This window comes from Anser anser (assembly GCF_964211835.1).
Source record: "Anser anser genome assembly, chromosome: 12".
NCBI classification, from domain to species: domain Eukaryota; kingdom Metazoa; phylum Chordata; class Aves; order Anseriformes; family Anatidae; genus Anser; species Anser anser.
The window spans coordinates 11,365,432-11,386,898 of NC_139733.1; the positions used below are offsets into that span (position 1 = coordinate 11,365,432).

Consider the following 21,467-nt stretch of genomic DNA (forward strand, 5'->3'; position numbering starts at 1 on the left):
CTTATTTTGCAGAAAGACAGCAATCCGTTCATATAAATATTCTACGAGGTTTGGACATGAGTACCTCCTGAAAAAACTGTCCTCTGTAATGACAGCTGATGAGTATAGGCCTATGCAGGACAGGTGGATTCTTAAAGTCCAACGCTGTTCAGCATTTGAAGCTATCTTGCTTTCTTCCACCCTCTTTCAACCACAACTGCTCTCTCTGCTGTTCTGTCTTGCCTCTCAGCAGGAAGCTTCCTACCAGGTAGCAGCGAATGTAGCATTGGCTGCTGGCTGGCCAATTTCCATCAGCTTCAGTAGGGAGTGACAGTGCGGACTGCACATATCCACTGCGTAACACCAAAGGACTGGAGAAACATCTTCTGCTAATCTCCCCTCGCCTCCCACGTTTGAGATTCTTATTTAAAATAATACTTCATTTGTATCAGAAAAATAGGTGTAATAAATACATTTATAAAAATGTATTTAATACTGTCTTTTTCTTACTCTTCAAACCACGGAAAATTTCAAACATCCCAAGAATGTTAACCTCATATTAACAGAAAGGCAACTAAGAGCTCATCACACGATGCCTGTGTTCTACTAAAATGATAAAGCAGAGAAGAGGCCAGGTAGACCAACTTAGAGAATTTCATTAGAAATAAAGAAACATTCTACGTAAAATTAGTTATATATTAGAATTAATATAAACTGATTAACTATTAACAGTATGTTACATTATATTTGCTATATACATTGTATTAATATTATCAATATACGACATATTGTACATAACAAAGATTATATAGAGAATACATTTTACATATAACATTTACTTTACATAGTATATAAAACTTACTATCATATTACACTGTTATAACTGTATACAGTGAAACAAGATAAATGGAGAGTCTACCTGACAAGAGAGGATTAAACCAGCTGAGTTGCTTTGTCCTTCAAAGTTAAGGCTGAAAGATAATGCAATGGTTCTTTAGTCAGAGAGGTGAAAGAACAGAAAATAATTTTGAAACTAAAGAAAAATGGTAGCACTGCAGGTATAACCACTCTTGAATAAATTCTGGCTGATAATCAGAACAAATTTTCTAATCATTGGAGAAGCAAGGTTTTGAAGGAAATGTCCCAACAGGAGTACTGAGGACTAGAGTCCTAAGTTTTTAGGAAGAGCATGGTGAGCTTGTAGAAAGTTTTTTGTGTGGCCACTGGAAGCTACGGGACTCAGGAGTCGGATCCTTCTCACTCACATACCAGTGTTTACAGAATCATCATACAGAATCTTTTCCAAAAGTCATTTACATGCAGTGCTTCAAACACTGCAATGCAAGGTTTGTAGTTAAATATAAAGTGCAATGCAGCTCTGATATGTATTACGGGCTTTTTGTTTTCTATGATCTTTAGTTACTGGGATAATTTGACTCTCTTTAAACATGATCATGAAACTAGCAAATAGTTTATTAGCAAATGCCTGTTATTCTTTTCCAATAATGATCGTTATTCTGAGGAAATGATCTTGCTCCATTTATTTCTCATGATGTATCAGCAAGGACAGAAACACACTGCTAGAGAAAACATTTGTAAAAAGTATATGCATTCAGTAGCTCCTGAAAACAACATGTATCTGAAAATTCAAAGTGGATTGTTGCTGTATTGATACGCTCTGCAACCACACCATTTAGTCTTGCCACCGTCCAGAGATACATGCTATCATGCACTCACAGAATATTGTGAATTTTATCAAGAACTGCAAGCAGTATATTTCAACAAATTGTAGAATCACCAGTGTCACAAGAATCTTGCCACTCCTTGCTTACCTTATTTTGTGAGGCCACTTTTCCCGCTTAGGAAAAAAAATACTATATATTCAGTCACTGGATCTGAAAAGCAACTGCAGATCAGCAAACACTTGTCTGAGTTAGCTAGTCTGAGATGACACGCAGTTGGTCCTCCCCCTGGCCCTCTAGTGGACAAGAAGTGATTGCTATGAACCAAAATATTATTGTCTGTTCTCATCCGAACTGACACATTTATAGCTGCAGGAAAACCAACCTACTGCTATGAAACAATTTTTCACTTTTTGATGCTTGAGCTTCATTCTGTATGTCTCTGCAGCTACTTGCAAGGCGAGCTTGTTTTGCAAGAGATATAACATCAGGACACAGATAGCAGTTCAAACTTTGCTGTATGTTTCCACATTACTCTACGTAACTGTAAATCCCTTTATGTAGTGTTATATTTTAAAATTTGGTATGGCTTCATGTAGGGCAGTTATGCATATTATTTATTTCTGGGAATCATAAGAAATTGATTTAGTTAGCTGCTGCTGAATGAGTTTCAGGGGTGAGAACGCAGCAGAAAATTGTGCAACTCCAACTTTCTCCTTATCTATTTATTCTGTTTTCATGTTCAACTTACATCATAATTTTTATATTGCAAATTGAACTTTTTCCACACAGCATGCCTCATTCATTCCATATCTAACAATCTCTCTTTACTCAGGATCTCCCACTAAGCAATCAGTTCACAACACCTTCTCAGTGACAACCTTAATCTAACATACAACATTTTAGTAGCCTTCTAGATCATTATACAACATTCAGAAATTTGTCACTGAATTGGCTATAATGATGCTCAGTGATTTTTTTTTTTTTTCCCCCCTCTTGGCAGTTACAGATAATTTAGAATTCACAGCAGGCTTTCTTCAGCAGAAGATCCTATTTTTCAGCAAGTCCTTAGAACCAAAGAGTCTCTCCTGCACTTTGGCACACTCAAACCAAAATCCAGATATTTAGCAGGTACGTACGTAAACCGTAACCCTGCCACATTTCATCATTCTGAAACAGACACCAGTTCTTTGGGGGACAAATGCAACAGACGCCTCCCTTTCATTTCCCTTATCCAAGATGGCTATAGAGCGTGCTGTAGCTGCCCTCAGTTATGATGGCTATCCTTAAATTTTATGGACTTCCTGACCAGAAAAAGGATGGCCACCGAGGTGGCATCTTGCTGCCCTTGCCTAACATGGCTGCCAAAGCTCACTACCTCTTTTGGTGGTGTGGCCAGCAGTGGCTTGCAGAAAAGATGTATATGCTTACACATCCTCCGTACTCCTGCTGAGCAGAGTATAGTGGTTGATTGCTCCATACTGAACTCTCTGCATCATCCTGTTGCTTTCCACTGTTTGAAGATGGACACTTTTTGATAAGTATCAAATACCTCATAAAATACTCATATTATAGTGTGTTTCCCCAATTCAGAATGCAACCACTTTCTGTATTTTTAATTTAAGTCTACGAGTCAGCCTCTAATAACTTTTGAACTCATTAGCCAATTTGAAATAGGATTTAAAAAGTCTGAGAGAACTAAATCCATCCAACTTCTCCGAAAGCTGGCACTCACACAGAAGAGGAGGGCTTGAATTAGGCCCCTTGATGAAAGCAGGCAGAACTCTGTTTGCTGAGCCACTTGGCAGCGCCCAGAAGTACTAGGCAGCTGGCACATGCCACTGCTTGCCCCTTGGGATTGTCGTAATGGGATTTCTCCAGGGGATAGAGGGAGAAAGGTTCAGGATACCATTACATGGATAGCACAGGCTTAAAAGACGCTTAAACGTGGGGTATTAGTTTGTTCTACTGGTCACAGAAAACCTTGAGGAAGATATTGTACAGACAATACAGTATGAAATATGTTTGAATCTCATTAATATCTAAAAAATAGTACTGACAGAGAACATCAGTAACTAATATCCCTCTTAGTTCTCTTGATTCTCTTACTCCCTATAAATGCTAATGCTGCTTCTTCATCTTGGATTTGACTTTCAAACTCCTTTCTCAATTAAACATGCATACACAAATATGAGAAATGCTCTCATAAACATTCTTTTAATTCCAACACCTGTTAGAAGCATTTGTTCCCTCTACTTCTTACTCCTTTCCAATTCCAAAATGTTCTCAATTATTTCTACTTTCGCAGCTCTTTCCCTCAAATTTAACTCCTGGTAGACTTTTATTTCCCCATTTCCCCATCTTCTTGTTATGCTCCTTTCCTCTTTTTGATTAATTACGGCAGCCTGTATGCTATAAACAACAGACATATCAAATTTCCATCTACATAAAAGAGTAAATTAGAAATATAGTTGTCACAATAGTAAAATCTTACAAACAAGCTGATGGAAGCTATGAGGTGGTGTATCATATACATACACCATCTGTAGAATTAAAAACTACAGATATACAACCCTAAAGCTTCCATATACTAGTCTGTTTTTGTCCTCAAAAATCAAACTTGTGTCTCATTTTGGATTTCATCTCCTTGCTTCAAACACAGATACACAAACATGTTTTTGCTGTTGTTTTTTTCTTGGGATCATTAGAAGAAAAATAGAAAACTAGGCTGCAATGAATCCAACCCTACACCCCCAATAATAAGAGTCAAAAAAAAAAAGGTTAAAAAATGACCCTGAGATTTTACTGTGCTATAACTAATAACACAGTAATCATTCTTTCTCTTAGGCACTTCACTGCCTTACCTCAACTGCTATGTATTTCTCTCCTATATTGCTGGCTAAACTGCCTGGCACGGCTCCACTTCTTTCCTCCACGGCTGCCTGGCCTTCCTGGCATCACAAAACCCTCCCATCTCCCTAATCCCAACACCTTGTCACAGGGTAATTATAGTGCTGGCGCAACCCCAGCATCTATCCTATATCAAACAATCTCTGCTTGTTTGCTTTATAGGGACTGACTGACTTAAAAATGAATTCGGACTGGAGAGACCTGTTCTGCACTAGCTTACTGTATGACCTTGAAAAAGTAACACCCTTTCCTCGATCTCTATAAAACGGGGATAACTATGGCCTTGTGCGATGCTCCCTGAACAGCTGAAAGAAAACACTGGGCCAGCGAACCCCACCTCCATCCTCCCCTGACCTTTTTGTCGCTCTGCCTTGGGCCTGCAGCAACCGCTTCAAGGGGTCCACCCCAGCTGCCAAATCGTTACCGGAGCCAGCGAAACACAGCCAGCCTCTCTGTCACGCAACATTCCCAAATTTCACACCTAGGATCACAAAATGGCATGAAAAACACAAGGAAGGAAGGTGAAGGTGTTGGGGAGCACCCTGAATAAACAAGATATTGGAGACAGTGCAGAAACCCTGCTCTGCCTCGGGGTGCCCTCACTTTAGGGAGGGCAAGCCCCCACCTCAGGATGAACCCCTCACCCCAGGGCAGGGGAACCCCCACCTCAGGGCGGGCGAGCCCCCACCTCAGGGCGAGCCCCCTCGCTCCATCCCACCCAGGGGGGCGCACCCACCCTGTAGGAGAAGGAGATGGCACCCACCCTAGGGGCTCACTCACCTCAGCGACATGCCCCCGCTCCCACCTCATAACCGTGCCCTTTCTGCGCAGCCCTTTTCCCCCTTCGCAGCCCCCGAGCCCCTCACAGCCCTGCGTGCAGCCCCTCACAGGAGACTCCCTCACAGAACCCCCCCCCACGGGAGACCCCCTCACGGGACGTCCCCCCCCCCCGCTCCCCCCGCGCCCTGCAGAGGGCAGCAGCGGCCCCAGGGCGGCAGCGGCGGCTTCACGGGGCCGCAAGGCGGCTGCGCGGCTCCCTCCCACCCCCGGCGCCTGCGCAGCCTCCCGCGCGGAGGCTGGGGGCGGCCTCCTCGCCTCGCCTCGCCTCCGGTCAGGCCCCGCCGAGGCCGGCTCCTCCCTCCGCCTGCCCTCCCCCCCCCCCCTCCCCGACCCCAGCCCCTCCCCGGCTGCCGCACCGGGTAGGTTTCCAGTCACTATGGCGGCCGCTGCGCTGAAGGTAAGGGAGGGAGACCGAGTCCCCCCCCCCCCCCTCCCCGCGGGCCGACCCGAGCCTCCCTCGGGGCCGGGCACCGCTAGGCCGGGGACGGGGTGGGGGGGGGTAGGGGGAGTGAGGAGGAGGAGGAAGGGGGGCGCCGGGCGAGGGCCGCGTCTGACCCGGTTTGTTTTCGCCTCCGCAGGTCGGAGGAAAGTTTTCGCGGCCGGCGGTCGCCTGAGAGGCAGAGCTACCGAGCGGGAGGCGCCCGGGCCCGGCCGCCAGGCCTCTCCCGCCGCCGCCGGGCGGAGAAGCGTGAGGGGCCGAGGGGCGGCCCCCCTCCGATGCGCAGCCACCTGCGGAGGGGCTGAGAGGAGCGGAGCTGCGGCCGCCTTCTCCTCCTCTTCATCCTCCTCCTCCTCGTCCTCCTCCTTCTCTCCCCGAGCAGGGGGCTCCTGGCCGGGACCCCCCGCTCGCCGCCCGGAGGGAGCCTGCCCCGCGCCCGGCCCCGCTGGCAGCAACCTGTCAGCCTGCTCCTAGGCCGGCCCCGGAGGAGCCTGCCCCCGCCTCGGCTTGTCCCCGAGAGAAGCAGTTTGAAGCCCTCTCCATGCCTTATCAAGTTCCTTATCTGAGTGGCTGCGAGGAACTGTAGAGCAGTTCGGCTTTATCAGGGGTAGGGGAGGAAAACAGCATAGCTCCTAAATCGAGGACCATCTATCCTGCTTTGTTTTAATACGTGAAGATGATGAAATGCGGCTTGCCCTGTGAGGCGACTAGATCCCTGTTGTGGAGCGAGGGCTTCGTGGTCACCTTCCAACTCCTCACCTGTGTGCTTTGAGAGAGGACGTTAATCCTTTTCCCCCTTCCCTAAACCTTTCTTTGCTTCCATGTTACGTGGGTCAGAATTTTGGTCAGTGTTGTTTACGGAAGGGGGAAAAAAAAGAAGGCAGTTGAGGTCCCAAACAAAAGTATTTGTATGACTCATCTACTTGGATTTGAGACATTCTATCCTTCTTTCAAGGAGCCTTTGCTTCTCATTGAAGGAATCAGATGCTTGTTCCTATTCTTCCAGAGGAGGATGGATTGAAAGTTGTGCGTTTTAGACTTTTTCTGGGCCACTGCTGATGTTGTTAAAAGACATAATGGGGCTTTTTCACTGGATTATTGCCAGAATTAGTTTACACACTGAAACAATGAGTTGTTAGGCCTCTCATACGTGATAATGTTTGTCGTGCTTTAATGTAAAGTTGCTGTGGAGGTTCGGCTTAAAAATTGTGGAGGACAGTCTGCATCGGAAGAGGTTCTCTTCATCTCTGGTTGGTGTGGCAACCCCAATCTGTCCTCGATGCCTTCAGCCTTGGCCATCTTCACTTGCCGCCCGAACTCTCATCCGTTTCAGGAGCGTCATGTCTACCTGGACGAGCCTGTCAAGATTGGCCGCTCAGTGGCTCGCTGCAGGCCAGCTCAGAATAATGCAACTTTTGACTGTAAGGTGCTGTCCAGGAACCATGCTCTTGTCTGGTTTGATCACAAGACAGGCAAGGTAAGATGTTTTGTTTTCTTTATTTAAAAATAGCGACCTTCACGCTTATTTAACAAGACCCTGTGTGTTGCGGGTCACTTTAGTTTCACTGTAATAAATACGGTTACATGTGGAAGGAGTAAGATTTGTGTTAAAGTGATTAATTCTCAGGTAAGTTGGTAATTTCTGACCGTGCAAAAATTTTACCTATTGTTAAAAGTACATAAAAAAGCAGTTGAAGATAAGTGATGAAGAATTTGCATGCTTATTGTTCATTGCTGAGAGTAAGTGATTTTGAGGTGAGTAATAATTATAAATCCGAAAGCATAGGATTGTATGAAGGAAGTGGCATAACAGTATTTTTTTTCAAATGCTGAGAAATTATTCACAGAGCACGTAAATAAATCTCATCGTGAGGAGCCATCAAAAAGCTGGTTTTAAAAAATGCTGGGTTCGCGAGCCACTCTTCCTACTTGTCATTTTGAAATTGTGTATAATGTGTTTTGTTTGGGTCTGATAGAAGGCTTGTTATGTCAGCAGGAATGTAGCAAATGGCATACAAAGTATTTTCTCAATGATAGTGAAAATGATATTAAAATATGCCTGTGTTTTATTAACCCATCGCTGTTTGTCTCAAAAAGACAGTGGATATCTTGTTAAGTGAAATTCAGGGGCTTTGCAGTGCATGCTTTGTCCACTAGGGATTGAACTGGGACAAGTAAAGCCATTTTACTTAATGTCTGTCAAGTTAATTTTAAATTTCCAACAAGAAATGAACAAAGTGCAGATTACAGTTGCTCAGCACAGTATTTTTTTAAATGTATTGATATTCCACCCTAGAACTTCATCTGCTATAAATTAGCTCTTTTTTTTTTTTTAGCTTCCCTGCATGCCCTTCTGTGAAATATGGTCAGTGTAGCTCTCGATTTTGACAATAATATGGTCTGTAATTAATGCAGTATTTCTTAGTAGTATGACACAGCATGAAGAATAGTAGAATGCAGTCAAAGTTCTTAAACCTTCCATTGTTAACTATCCCATGTTATGCAATACTTGGGCATGATGGGACAAGACAAGCATTTAATTTCTTAAGGCTGGGTTATGGCTTGGCTTTCAAGTTACCTGCGTGTAATTGTGCAAACTGCTATCTGTGTGTTTCATTAAAAATGTTGTTTTGGCTCTCTAGTGTATATAATGTGTGTTCTTGGACACTTCAGAAAACAACTTACAGGCAGGAAATATTGCTATTTTTAGTTTAAGCTTAATTTTTAACCTTTGACTCAATAAAGTGTTCCAGTTTATTGTACTGTTTTTAAATTCAAAAGCATTGTACGTACAGCTTTTTATTAATATTTCTCATGATTTATAAACATTTTAAGACCCTCATATACCCTGTGATAGCTATACATTATTTAGCCGTATTAAAGAAGGTTTAATTTGATAAAGCATTGGGTGGTGAGCAAGTCTGCTAATAGAGGAGTTTAAAAGAGTCAGCTGGTTTTTAGTTCTGTTTTTAAATGTTTACTTAGCTTGGCTTTTCTAATATATGTCAAAAAATTATATATGATTATTCCTTTTATCTAGCTGATCTAAAATAGTAACTTAGTAGTAGTGAATAAGTAGTAAATAAGTAGTAAATAAGATGGTAATGTGATATCTCTTGAAATACTGTTGTGCGATGAGTTGGTGGGGGTCCTGATGATAATTGCCCACGTGAGTATCTTGATCAGCAGCCATAATAATCAACTGAATAGAGTGGGTTTTGGGTGATGTGTAGGAATACGTTACTATAAATTTTATACGTAGTGTTGTAAAAAGTGTAAAGCAGGATGTAGAATTTTGGTTTCTGTGTTTGTTTCATTAGCAATATCACCTGATTTTTGGATCTGGCTGAGTATCTGAACGGTAAATTTTGGGAAGATTGATAGTTGAAGGAGAGGAGAAAATGCATCCTAAGAGAATACATACAAGCTGTTGGGAAAAGGCAGGCAGATGAGCTGTTGGTAAATAGTCTTAATCTTGTATCACAAAAGTGATTTTAAAAAATTGTGGTGTTTTAAAAGAATAAACAAAACCCTAAAATTATTTGCATGTGAGAACGTTTATTATCATTGTTTACAGAACTTCAAATAAGTATGTCTCATCTAGGAATATGTCATTATCCTATCAGTAACGTATATTTAAACCTACATAAATTATTTTTGCCACAGTATTCGTTAATGTTTCTTAGGAGCTTATGTATAGGACTTTTACCAATACTGTTTCTTATGAAAGATAAAGGACCTTGAAATGTCAACTTTGTTACTAAGAGGAATCTTTGAATAATTCAGAATAGTTCATGAATCATCTGGGGCTATGCTTTGAAAAGCTGTGTACTTCAATGGCAATACCCGTTTCCAGTATTCCCAGTCCATCCTCTTTGCTGCCTCTTGAACTGTCTTTCAGTTGTACTCTAATATCTTTTTTTCCTTGAGGGTTTGAAGTTTTGTTTGTTTTTATTTTAGTGAATCATGTGAGTGATCCTGTTTGCTACATAGCCTGTAAACAATAGCATCAGCATAATCAGGAGGGAAGGGTGGAAAGTGGGGAGAGGGAACGTCAGTAAATATTGGCGAGGGAACTATTAAACAATTTTTTTTGAGGCAGGGATATGCTTAAGCTGAAGTGAATCACATAAATACACCAAGTTGAAGATGATATGCTATTCTGGGTTGAGACAGGTGAATATTGACCTTGTATAAAGACACTCTAACTATGCATGGGAAAAGCTGTCTGCCCAAAGGAGATAATGTCTGTGTAACGCTGGCATTATTAATGATAAAAGCAGGATGAGTCTTCAAGATCACAAGTAAATAGCAATTAAAAGCAGATGTTTAAAGTTACATTTCTTTTTTAAAATGTTTTTGAGCACATGTAAGCCTTTTGAGCATGTAAACCTGAAAAAGTAATGGTGGAAGCAGTGGAGAGGGAAACCTGTACTTGTTTTATTTCTGTGCTTAGTAGAATATTTATAGAAAAACAACGCAATGTCTCCATTTGCTTGTGTTTATAGAAACAGTGCAATGTATCCTTTTGCTTTTTGTGGATTTTTCATATATCAGTAACATGAGAAGCTTATGCTTAGAATTGATTTTGATATTTTTGGGGGGGGAGAGTAATTACATGTGGATCTTTTTAAGAGAGGCCTGTAGAAATGAGTCACTAGATATGTAGGAAGTGGATGTTGTGCTGAGCAAGGAGTGTTCCAAAAAGTGTGAATCAAAGCAAAAGAAAGCGTGCTATACTTCAGAAAATCTAAATGTGTTAGTTCAGCTTCTATCACTGCAAATGGACAGAAACGATGTAAAAGCTGTTTAATTGGAATAGTATTAAACCTGAGTTGTTCTCGTTTTGTTTTGTTTTTTTAAAAAAGTAAGTTAAAAAGCCTTGATAATTTGTGTGTGACTCCTCCCAGGCTGAAATGCTTCTGGCAGATGGGAAAGAAGCTTTTGGTACAAACCTGAAGTTTCCAGCAGATATTCAGACTTTCAAAAAAGAACTTCTCGGAGTTAATCCAGTGCCTGAGGTAGATTGTTGTGAGTGGCTTTTATAACAGAGAATTCAGCTGTGTGAGAAGTAAAGTATTGTCTTAGACCAAAAGGACTACAAATTACTGGTCATTTTTAACAACTGAAAAAATCTGTAGGCGCAAGCTTCCATGTTAGGGTGGCAGTTAATACTACTGTTTTCGTTTAAGTCAGTGTGGGTATGAATTGAGTTGAACAGGCTCATGTTATCTTGGTTACAGAAATGCTAATTAGTAGATTAAAAGCCAAATAGTCAACATGATAGCAGATGAAGTTTATTAAGGCTGTATTTCATGGCTTCTAGCCTTAAATTATGTGGGATAAAAGAATGTTAAAGAATGTTCCCTGCAGGGAGCACCCTCTTCAAACAAAACAACAAAAAAACAACCTCACAGATACAGCCAGGGAACTACAGGCTGGACGGATTTGTGTTGGTCCCTGGGAAAATCTTGGAACAAGTTTTCGAACACATTTTTGGCCACGTGAAGGAGGTGATTTGGTAAAAGTCAGCATGGATTCAGCAGGGACAAATCATCTCTGGTGAGTGTGGTTGCCTTTTATGAATAATTCACTACATTTGTGTGCAGGGGAAAGCAGCACACACTATTACTTTGTCAAAAGCCCTGCTGAAGACAGTGTTTTCCGTGGCAGACTTCTGTCCCAGGTAGGGCATTGCGGACTGGATGGCTAAACAAGTAGATGATTTAAAAACAAACAAACAACTGGTTGGAGGATGAAGCTCAGGGAGTAGTGGTTAATAGGTGGCACTCCACCTGAATGTTGGTAATGAGCCGAATGCTACGGGAGTCTGTACTGTGACCTCTTGTATTTAACATCTTTATCGATGGCCTGAGGGAGGTACTGGAGTGCACTCTCTGAGGCAGGGTCACTAAGAGGATACGCTTGAGGACAGGGCTGCCATCCAGAGGGACGTCGCCTTGCCGAAGGAAACCTCAGGAGCCCAAACAGGGACAAACATGAAGTTCTGCACCTGGGAAGGAGGAACCCCATGCAGTTCTCCTAGCCAGAGATAGACTGCCTGGTGAGCAGCTGTGCTGAAAGGACTTGGATGGTCCTGGTGGGCACAGCAGGCCGAACAGGATCCCGTAGCGTGCCTAAGTAGCAAAGAAGGCTGAGAACGTGTTGGGCTGTAAGAGGAGCACAGCCAACGATTATCCCCCTCAACACTTTGTTATGCTGTGTCTAAGGTACTACATCCAATTTGGACCAACAATATAAGAAACACATTGGTAAGCGGGAGTCAGAAGATTAGTTGCTCTTTTTTCTTGCTGTATTATACAAGGGATAAACATATTTTGACTGTGGAAGGAAAAAAAATATAAAAAGGAATTATGCTGTTCAAATAACATTACACGTTATGTTGTTTGGAGGTCAAGACTTCGAGAAGACTCAAGAAGCATGGGACGCCTTTCTAGGACATGGTGTATGTTCAGAAGTGTTTGAGTAAATCTGTTTCACAGAACTTAGTGGGATATGAAAAATGGTATTTGGGACTGCAGGATTTTCATGAGAGGTTATTTCTTCTGCCACCTATAGAGATCCTTGTGTGATACTCTGTGCTGCTTGATGCTGGTCTATGTATCAAATGTTTAACTTCTCATGTATGAGTAGCATTTCTTTAAATAGGTAGCATATCTGATGTTCATTTTTCCTCTAATACATCTTTTCATCATTGTTACAATTGTCTTTGAGAGCTGAATAGTGCTATCAGTATTTTTCAGTGTTGCTCTGTGCTTGCAGTCTGCAGAGTCTGTTGAAGAGACACTTTATCTTCCAGACATTGATTGTTTATTCCAAGTGGCCTGGGAGACAGACCTGGGATCTTCCCTAATGCTCCGAGGTGAAATTTCAGTGCTTAGATGCTTTTAGTGAGAGGGTGAGATCAGCCAGCCTTGTATGGATACTTGTTAATATTTTTATGTAAGTGCCCCTCACCCTAAATGAACTATCCAATTTTATGCTGGTATAATTGTAAGTAGGATAGAGTAGGGAGTTATCAATTTCGGCAAATTTCACCAAAATGTTTCCGTTCGAAGCCATGTAGAAGGTCAGCCGGCCATTTATAGCAGAGGTGAGCTGCTGCCGATAAGGATTTCCCTGCAGCGGTACCATCTAGAGCCACTGCTGCAGAGCTAATACTGTAATTCTTGGAGCTGATCCATTGCAGTCATGATGCATCCGTACTGAGCCAGGAACGCCAACACATTGATTAGGTTTTAAAAACAAACAAAAATCCCTTTTGTATTTGAAATGAATTTTTACAAACCTCAAATGAATTATGTTACTTAGCAGTAATGAAGGCCAGTAAATGTGTTTCCCTTCAGCCTCTGATGCCGTGGTTTGCATTTGCTCCTGGTTCTGTGCTTATAAATGTAAAACTTTGCTCCCTAATACACTTCTGTTATTTAAAATCGCTTAAACTTTTTTTATCTGAAAAACTTCCACACATTATTCGCAGCAATCCATTGCTCTTTGGCAGGTAGATTTACATTACACTGGAGAAATACTTTTCATTTGGTTTTGTCCTCTCATTTTTCTTAGTGAGTTTAAACAGTTGTGGTTGCTTCATTATCTAGTGAATGTGATTGAAGTTGTGTCCTTTAAAGAGCCATATGGGTTAGTAGTGTTTAGCTGTGTCAGTGTGCTGCTTTGAGTTGATTTCAGTCTGATCTGTCTAAAACTTTGCAAAATACGTAGACAAATTCATCAGCTGATTCATTGAGTTCTGTTTTTTGTCATTTCTTTTAATAGGTAATGTAAAATGAAACTGGTGTGAACTTCGTTGTTTACAGACCAACCTGGCAAGTGAAAGGGAAGGAAGAATACTGTCTCCATCCCGAAAGCTAGCAATTTTACAGGCTATTGCTACTAAATTATATGATTGATTGTTGTCTCTGGATTATTATTATTTTTTTTGAGTCACATCAATAATTGCTTCCTGTTGATGTTACTAACTTGCTGAGTTTGGATTATCTAAGAACTCCAAGTTAAGTCTTGCTGTGGCAATGCATTGATGTTCCCAACTTGTCTGTATTTCTAGGAATATTTCTTCATGTAGCAGAATTGATAGAAGAAGGCTTGCAGCATTGTCAGGTTTTTGTCCAGTATAGCCACACCTTTTTTTCAGTCTGGTTTAGGAGTGGGAACCTCTGGAAGAAAGGTGGAGTGGGCTGCACCATCTTAAGCCCCTGCAAGATGTGTGCCAGAGACTCTGAACAGTTTCCTTTTTGAAAAAGAAAATAATTGTGCTGGACACTCAATCAGATACAATTTTGGTGTTACCTTGCACCAGACACACAGGTATGGGATTGAGTGATGTCTTAGAGTTCATTTCAGTCTCAAAAATAATGATGAACTTCCAGCAGGCTTGTGACAGAAAGTCCCAAATCCTGAATTAACGCTGTAGTTGAGGGGAAAAGCACAATAAACCCTAGCAGCAAACTTGCAACCATAAAAAGTAAATATTAAAAGTACTGGGATTAGTCAAGAATAATTAAAGGCTTGAGGAATTTATAATATTTTTGCAAAAGTAAGTTATATACTAATTAATGGTTCATTTCTGTATATTCTCATAATTACAGCTGTAATATGTCTTCCATACAAATAAAATTAATGCAAGGGCTTAAGGGTTAAAAAGTTGTGGATGTTTGTGTATAGACTAGTAACCTTTTAAAAGGAAGGAGTAGAAATGTGTATGTTTCAAATCAAAGAAGAAAAACTTTGGTATGGGCCAAATAGATATTTGTACAGCACGTTCTTTTGAGGACATTTGGTACTGACTGCTGCTATTTGCATATGCCATCGGTCTTGCCTGATACAGCATTTTATATTCTTGACTGGCAGTTTTTCAGAGTTGTGCCTTTTCTGGATGTTGAGCAAGATTAAGTTTACACATAGATTTTCTAAAACTTTGATATCTTTTCGATGATGCAATATTAATGCTCTGTAAAAGGGTTTTGTTGGTTTGTTTAACGCTTTACTCCCTTCTCAAAAACAAAACAAAAGAGATTTTGATGACTTTGTCTTGTTTTCTATTATTAAATTGCTTTTCTTGAAGTGTTATACTTAACCATATAGGGTAGAAGCCAGATCTCCTGGTTTTGCAGAGCTGGGCTTTTAGCCTGTCTGCTTGTTTGCCTTTTAAATTTCTGGTGACCTTTCCAGTGATTTCTGGCACAATTAATTGGCCACTCTCTGCTTGTCTGGTTGCTGGCTATGATAGTTGAATGAACTGACAGGCAGTGGCATTGCAAATCAATGTTGATGGTGGTATTACTTGCAATTTTATTCTAGCATTGCTGTTTTCTGTACTTAGACTTACCATTTCCAGGTGCTTGAAGACTCTGAAAGCTTTCAGGAGGCATAATGAATTATTTGAAATTCTTAACATTTTCAATTTTGTTTGCAGGGAAAAACAAAACAAAACCAAACCAAATGTTTATATTTGGATGTGAAATAATCCACTCTGCAGACAAAATGTTCTTCTAATCTTTGATCTAGATAGGTAATTGCAATCCCTTGTTATTTTCTTGCTGTTGTTATGGGGATTCCTTTTGCTGAATGTCAGGATTTTTAAGGCTATGTGGAGTCCATATTATCTCATATTATTAAGGAACAAACTATAAGTTTAAATATCTTTTGTTTCTGTAAATTGCAGAGCTGTAAGTCTATGTATAGCTAGGGTGGTATCTACTTGGAAGGAAATTAGAATGCTATGAATGAGGGCTGCCAAATTGCATGGTATGGATGGATTGTCACAGAATAAGTTAGGTTGGTAGGCGCCTCTGGAAGTCACCTAGCCCAGTCCTCAGCTTCTCAGTAGGACTAATTAGGTTGCTTGTGGACTTGGGGTAGAATTTTTGGGTACAGAATTAATCCTTAACTGCAACAACAAAATAAGTTTTTAAGGATGGGGTCAGGCATATCTGCTAGGTAGGCTGCCTGATGTTGCTATTGTCTTAAGCTGTATATCTTCTGAGGACCTAGAACTTTCAGTATGAGTATATATATGCATATATATATATGTATATATATATATAAATCTAGTATTATGAAATACCTAGAGTACTAATTTTATGGTGTAACATAAAATTCCCACCCAAATATGTCAGCTAGAAATTTTCTTAAAATGTACTTGACAGAAAAGAAGTACTAGATGAAAGGCATGATCATGTTCCTAGTTCTTCCCCTAGTTCCATAGGGGTGGAAATAATTCAACACTTTCACTTACGGCTCTCAACCGCCACTTCCTTTTTAAAAACTCAAAGGGGAAACTGGTTTTTTAAATCTTCCTCTTTGAGAACTTTTCCTAGACTGCATATTCCAGAGTTTGTAGGAGAAAGACGAGAATACAAATCATCATAGAAAGGGCATATCTGTTTTTGAAATCTATGTAGCTAGTTGACACTAGATAAAGCTACAGTTGCGCTGTTTAGGCAGGGCTTTCGGTGGGTATATAAATATTGTTTGTGACTATAAGTCAGTGATTTGGTCTGTGGACAGAGACCTTCCGAAGTAGTTAAAGGAGGAACTGATGGACTACTTTTATGGTAATATAGAAACGTGGTTATTTTTAGGCGCTTTGAATGCTCTTTACCATAGCTTCATCCTGATTTTTGGTTAAATTTATGAATCTGACTGTTAATTAGAAAATTAAAACGCTCTTTGTTTTGGATAGGTTTTTAACCATCACATAAACAGAAGGGAAAATGTTTGCTGTTTTTTGTACATGAACAAATGCATTGTGTTGACATACACTGACAACTTTCAAAACTCGCTTTCTGTTTTGGAATCTGTGTCCAATCACTCTGCCACCTACTGAAGTCAGTGCAGTTATACATGCATCCTGTCACAGGCTGTTGCTTTCAGAGAGTTTTAATGTAGATCTATCTACCCTTTAGCTTCAGGTTGAGTTAATCTGACCCCACGTTCCAGAAATGGGTTTGAGAGGTGTTAGTTTGGTAAAAACATTGCACTAACACAGCCGCCCTGATTTCTTTGAGCTACTCTGGGAGATCCAGATTGCCTTCCTGGGGGTTCTTTCAGTCATCCTTGTTCTGGGATTTTCCCTGCTTCATAGCAAGGTGTAAATGTGCCTGAAATTGAATGATCTTCTATGCAGATACAAGAATAGGTGGGGTTATTTGGTCTCCCCTGGTTGATCAAATCAAAGTGCATTCAATTTTCTTCTTCCCTTTCCCACAAAGCTTTATTTCGAGTCTTCCCCAGGGTAGATGGTACTGGATGAGTTTGAGATGATGATGTAAGCTTTATGATCTAATATTAAAGAATGATGACTAATCTTTCTTGTGAGATCTGTAACTTGTGCTCTTTGATGTATTTTATAGTTTAAACTTGCTGTGCACATCTTCCTTTATAATTGCAGTTTTGTTTCCAAAAGATTTACAAAAATAATTGCTTTTTAGTATCCTTTAAAAACCTTTAATGCAGATGTAGTTTTGTGTAATGTTAGGAGAGCTGTAATCTTGTTACATTATTTCAGTGACTGGATCTGTCTGCTGGTGTCATGCCTCAACCTAAATTAAGTCTAAAAAGTACATTACATAATGATGCTTTAAATGTTGCTCTAGACGGTTTTTACATAGGTGAGCAAAGCTGAACCAAAACTATGTATTGTCTCCCATCCAGTGCAAACACTGCAGTTAATAGAAAGATGTAAGAAATGGTAAGTGCTTACTAATACCTGTGGACGTTTGGAAAAAGTAATCCTTTTATTCCGCTGTTGTACTCGTGCTGAGGTTTCCTAAGTATTCCTTCTTAATTCTACTTAATTGTTGACAGTGCTTAGAATTGGTAATTTGTATATTTTAGTGATCTAAAATTGAGGTCTATTATCTGCATCCGAAAGGAAGCTTTTGCCTGGGGATGTTTAATGAGTTCTTTGGTGTTAGCACTAAGGATACCTTTTCTGGTACCATCAGGTTGAAGCTGTTTTTCCAAGACACTCTGGTTTCCTCTTTAGTACTAAAATTACAAGTTACTTGGCAATTAAAGAGTAAAGATCTGGTGAACTTCTCATTCTGTTTTGCTTTTTTTTAAGCTGTAATAAAACATGAGAAATTGCTTGATGCCATGTTAAAAAGTAAGAGAAAAAGGAAATGGAACAACTGACCTTCCAGATTTGAGGTGTTTACTTCATATTTCTTTTTTGACCAACCAAAACCAGCGAACAAAAAACCTCTTAGATTTTTTTTTCATTTGAAATTTCTAGTCCTCGACTGTGCAGGATACCACTGATAAAAGTTTGGTGGCTTAACAAGTGTCTTCGTTCAAGAGTGGCTGCCTGTGTGTGAATGGTCACATCTATGACGAACACAAGGTATTTTGGTTTAGTCTGTACTTAGAAGCTAACAGTACGTGTGTGGGTAGCTGCTGGGCTTCTGAGTCCCAAGACGTTGATAAGAATTTGTAACGTGACAGCACAGCCTGTGTGCTGGCCAGGCTGTTAGCATTTACTAACACAGCAGTAAATGCTGTTACGCTGGGAAATTGCATTTGAGTAGGGAGCTTTCATGGCAGGGTCAGTTTTAGAATGAGAATCAGTGATTGTATGTGGTCAGAAAACATTTTTTAACTCAGAACTGAATTACTGCTTTATACAGCCAACTTGCATTTTTATTTTAAAACTGATTGCGTTTGGTGGATGAGAGTGGAAGTGTAAGCAAGCAGCAAACAACAAAAGGCAGAAATGCTTTCTAGGAATAGTCCCTTCAGTCTGAAGAGAAGTTGCAACTTTTGGGAAGTTCTGGTTGTAGTCTGAAATAACAAATAACGTGGTGGGAGCACACAAGCAAAACATATTTTACACCAAAGCAAGCGGGCAGCTTTCTGCAGTTTTAGTATGACTAGTGGCTGTGTAATTGCTAGGACATTAAAAAGGATTTTAGTGAGCGCACTGAGTCAGATATGAAAAATGGGCCAATTCAGCCTTTGCTTTTACGATTTTTTACTTATAGTTCACGCTCTGGGGTTTACTTTCCATAAAGCTAAAGAAGCTACAGTGGGTGGAGGGGATGCCCTGCTACTGATCTTCCAGTTTTTGTTTTTTTCCCCATCATCGTTCCTTTTGTGGTATTTCGTTACTTCATTGCACTCATTGAAATACTAAAATAGTATTTGAATTGTTTACAACATTTCAGATTGCAGTAGAGTTTCCCACTGTTTGTGCTTTTTATAATTCTTGATGCAGTGTCCTATTTCAGCGGAAGAAAAGAACATCAGTAATAAATCAGGAAAAAAAAAAAGGTATTAGATGCACTTCATTCACTCATACAGCTGGCCAGGAGGGCAGTTTTCTTTAACTGTGTCGATGTGCAGGTCTTGAGGCCTTTTTGCAAGTTTTCTTTTGCTTTAAGCATATGCTACGTTGAGTCTATGCTGGTTGGGATGAGCTCCTTATTTTCCTGATGGACTGTATTTATGACCAATTGAAAGAGTGTTAGTTGTATTAGAATTTACTTTTTTTTAATGCAGCCTTTGAAGTGTGAGCGTTGGTTGCTGGCATCTTAGAGGAGGGAGGAGAAAGCTTATCTGCTTTGAAAAACAAGCTTTTAGAAGGAGCTCTGTGACCTTGCTTGAAGAACCATGATGGGAGGAATGTCCTGAATATTTATTTTATACAACCAGAAGTGGTGAAGTCAGTTACAGTGCAGCTCAGTTAAAGTTCAAAGCACTTAGACACCTGCCTGCACTTGAGGCATAGAAAGGGCATTATCATTTAAATGCCTGAATTATAATAATTAATATATTTGCTTAACATACTAATAGTGTATTAAGCCAAACTTTAGAGTTTTGGAAATATTTAAATACTTCTTAGTTTTTCTTGAGTGTTATGACTTCAACATCTGGAAAATAGACCTGAATGATTGCTCTTTACAAAGTAAAGCATTAAGATTTTTTCGGACGTGCTGGTATTACGTTTGGGTAAAACCTAAGTGTCCTGCAGCGGGAAGCTTGTATGTCTTGCATCTTTCCACAGTGCTAATGAGAAATTGGATTATGAAAACTGGTAGAAGATGGAGTCTTTGTTACTTTCTGCAAGACTCAGTGCTGCAGTTCAGAGAGTGATCATGCTTTTTAGTTTCCACTTCTTCTGTCTTGAAGGATTTCAGTCCACCTCAAAAAGTGCTTGTTTCAATATGTACTTTCTAGCTCCCTTCACAGAACAGCTAAATCAAATAGCATGAAGCAAAACCTTGTCAATGAGTTCTGTATTGTCCAGTGAAAATATCTTTTAGAAAGTCCAGCATCACTGAATCTGTGCGTTTCTAAGCATGTGGTTGATAATTGTCATTGAGAGCAAGATGCTCTGGCCAGTAAGCTAACAGAGAGTGAAATGGAGTAGGCAACAAAGGCACCATTGAGCTACAGCATCAGACTGAAGTGATCCTTGTTTCATATTTCTAGTTGAGACCTAGTGCCCATGTAGCTGTACGTGTTTCAGTTTTTGTTGTGGGTGTTCTGGCTGTTTTCTTGTTAATTTTCCCGAAGTAGTTCTCAGAAGTCAGTTGAGCCCTTCTCCATGACTGGTGCCCCATCCGTGCTGCCATCCACACACCTACCCTTAACTCAGGCTGCTCTGACAACAGCTTGGCCGTAGACGTCAGCTTCCCTGCCTGTGCTCCAAGCTGTGTGCTCCTCTATTCCACCCATTCATGGGGAAGAAAAAAAATGCAAGCCTTTCATAAGGAGCTGCCTTACCTACTTGCTGTCTGTTTTCAAGCACCCCTTTCTCACTGGGTACTACACAGTCTGTACGTGTCTTCCCAAAAGTCACTGTGATCCTAGCTGCCGCCTTCCCCTTCCCGGCCATCCCTCTCTGCAGCGTAGGAAGGCAGGATTCCCAGGGGCTGTGGCAGTGTCCTGTCTCAGCTGCAGCTTTGCTTCCTCGTAGCTTTTGTCCAGGTGGATTCAAAGTAAATGTTGGATAGTTGGTGAAGAAGTCGAGGATAAGCGTTTTTAGGGACTGGAGAGAGAAAATTGGGGGAAAGAAGAGTGAGGTCAAGGGCTGAAATAAACTTTTCTGGTTCCGCGTCTCTCATTCCTTCTGAATGCAAGTCTTGAGCCTGCTTTCTGTGATTTGAGACTACAGGCCGTATCAAAGGGTGGTCTGTAGGTGCGTAGGTGGTACGAAGGACGGGAAGCAGCTCTGTACACTCAGGTGTGAGAAATGTGGAGGTGAGCCTTGTAGCAGCACTCCTGCACAGATGACGTTTCAGTGTTAGGGGTAAACAAATGAGTCAAGTGAGACAAGCACCAAAGCAGTGAGGACACGCCATGGAGTTTGATTCCGTTGAAGATTTAGTGAAGACGGGATAGAGACCAGGTGATCGATGTTGCAAGTGGGTGAAGTGATGCAAAAGGGAATATTGAAACTTTACAACAATTGGAGTTAGATTACACACTTTAGATTGCAAGTTGCTCTTAAAAAAAAAACACATAACAGGAAACATGTATTACCACTTCTCCTTTTTGAATTTACTTCTACCATTAAGCATAGTACTTGACGAGCAGACTTCTATGCTGGTGAAAAAAATCATCGTAAAGGTTAGTTA

At 40.7% G+C, this 21,467-nt stretch overlaps 1 protein-coding gene across 38 annotated transcripts in view; it reads left to right on the forward strand.

The window, feature by feature from the left end:
- The first annotated feature begins 5,618 nt into the window (after positions 1–5,618).
- The window catches only part of SLMAP (sarcolemma associated protein), a 100,808-nt gene continuing 84,959 nt past the window's right edge, over positions 5,619–21,467 (forward strand). For 20 of the 38 annotated variants that reach the window (XM_083795277.1, XM_083795255.1, XM_083795244.1 and 17 more), the window contains exons 1-2: positions 5,619–5,808; positions 5,990–7,327. In XM_083795277.1, coding sequence (XP_083651403.1) covers positions 7,130–7,327 — 198 coding nt within the window. In that variant the 5' untranslated portion in view covers positions 5,619–5,808; positions 5,990–7,129. Of the gene's footprint in view, positions 5,809–5,989; positions 7,328–20,752; positions 21,460–21,467 lie in introns of those variants that run through there. The other 18 variants (XM_083795281.1, XM_083795266.1, XM_083795247.1 and 15 more) reach the window with 5 other exon arrangements.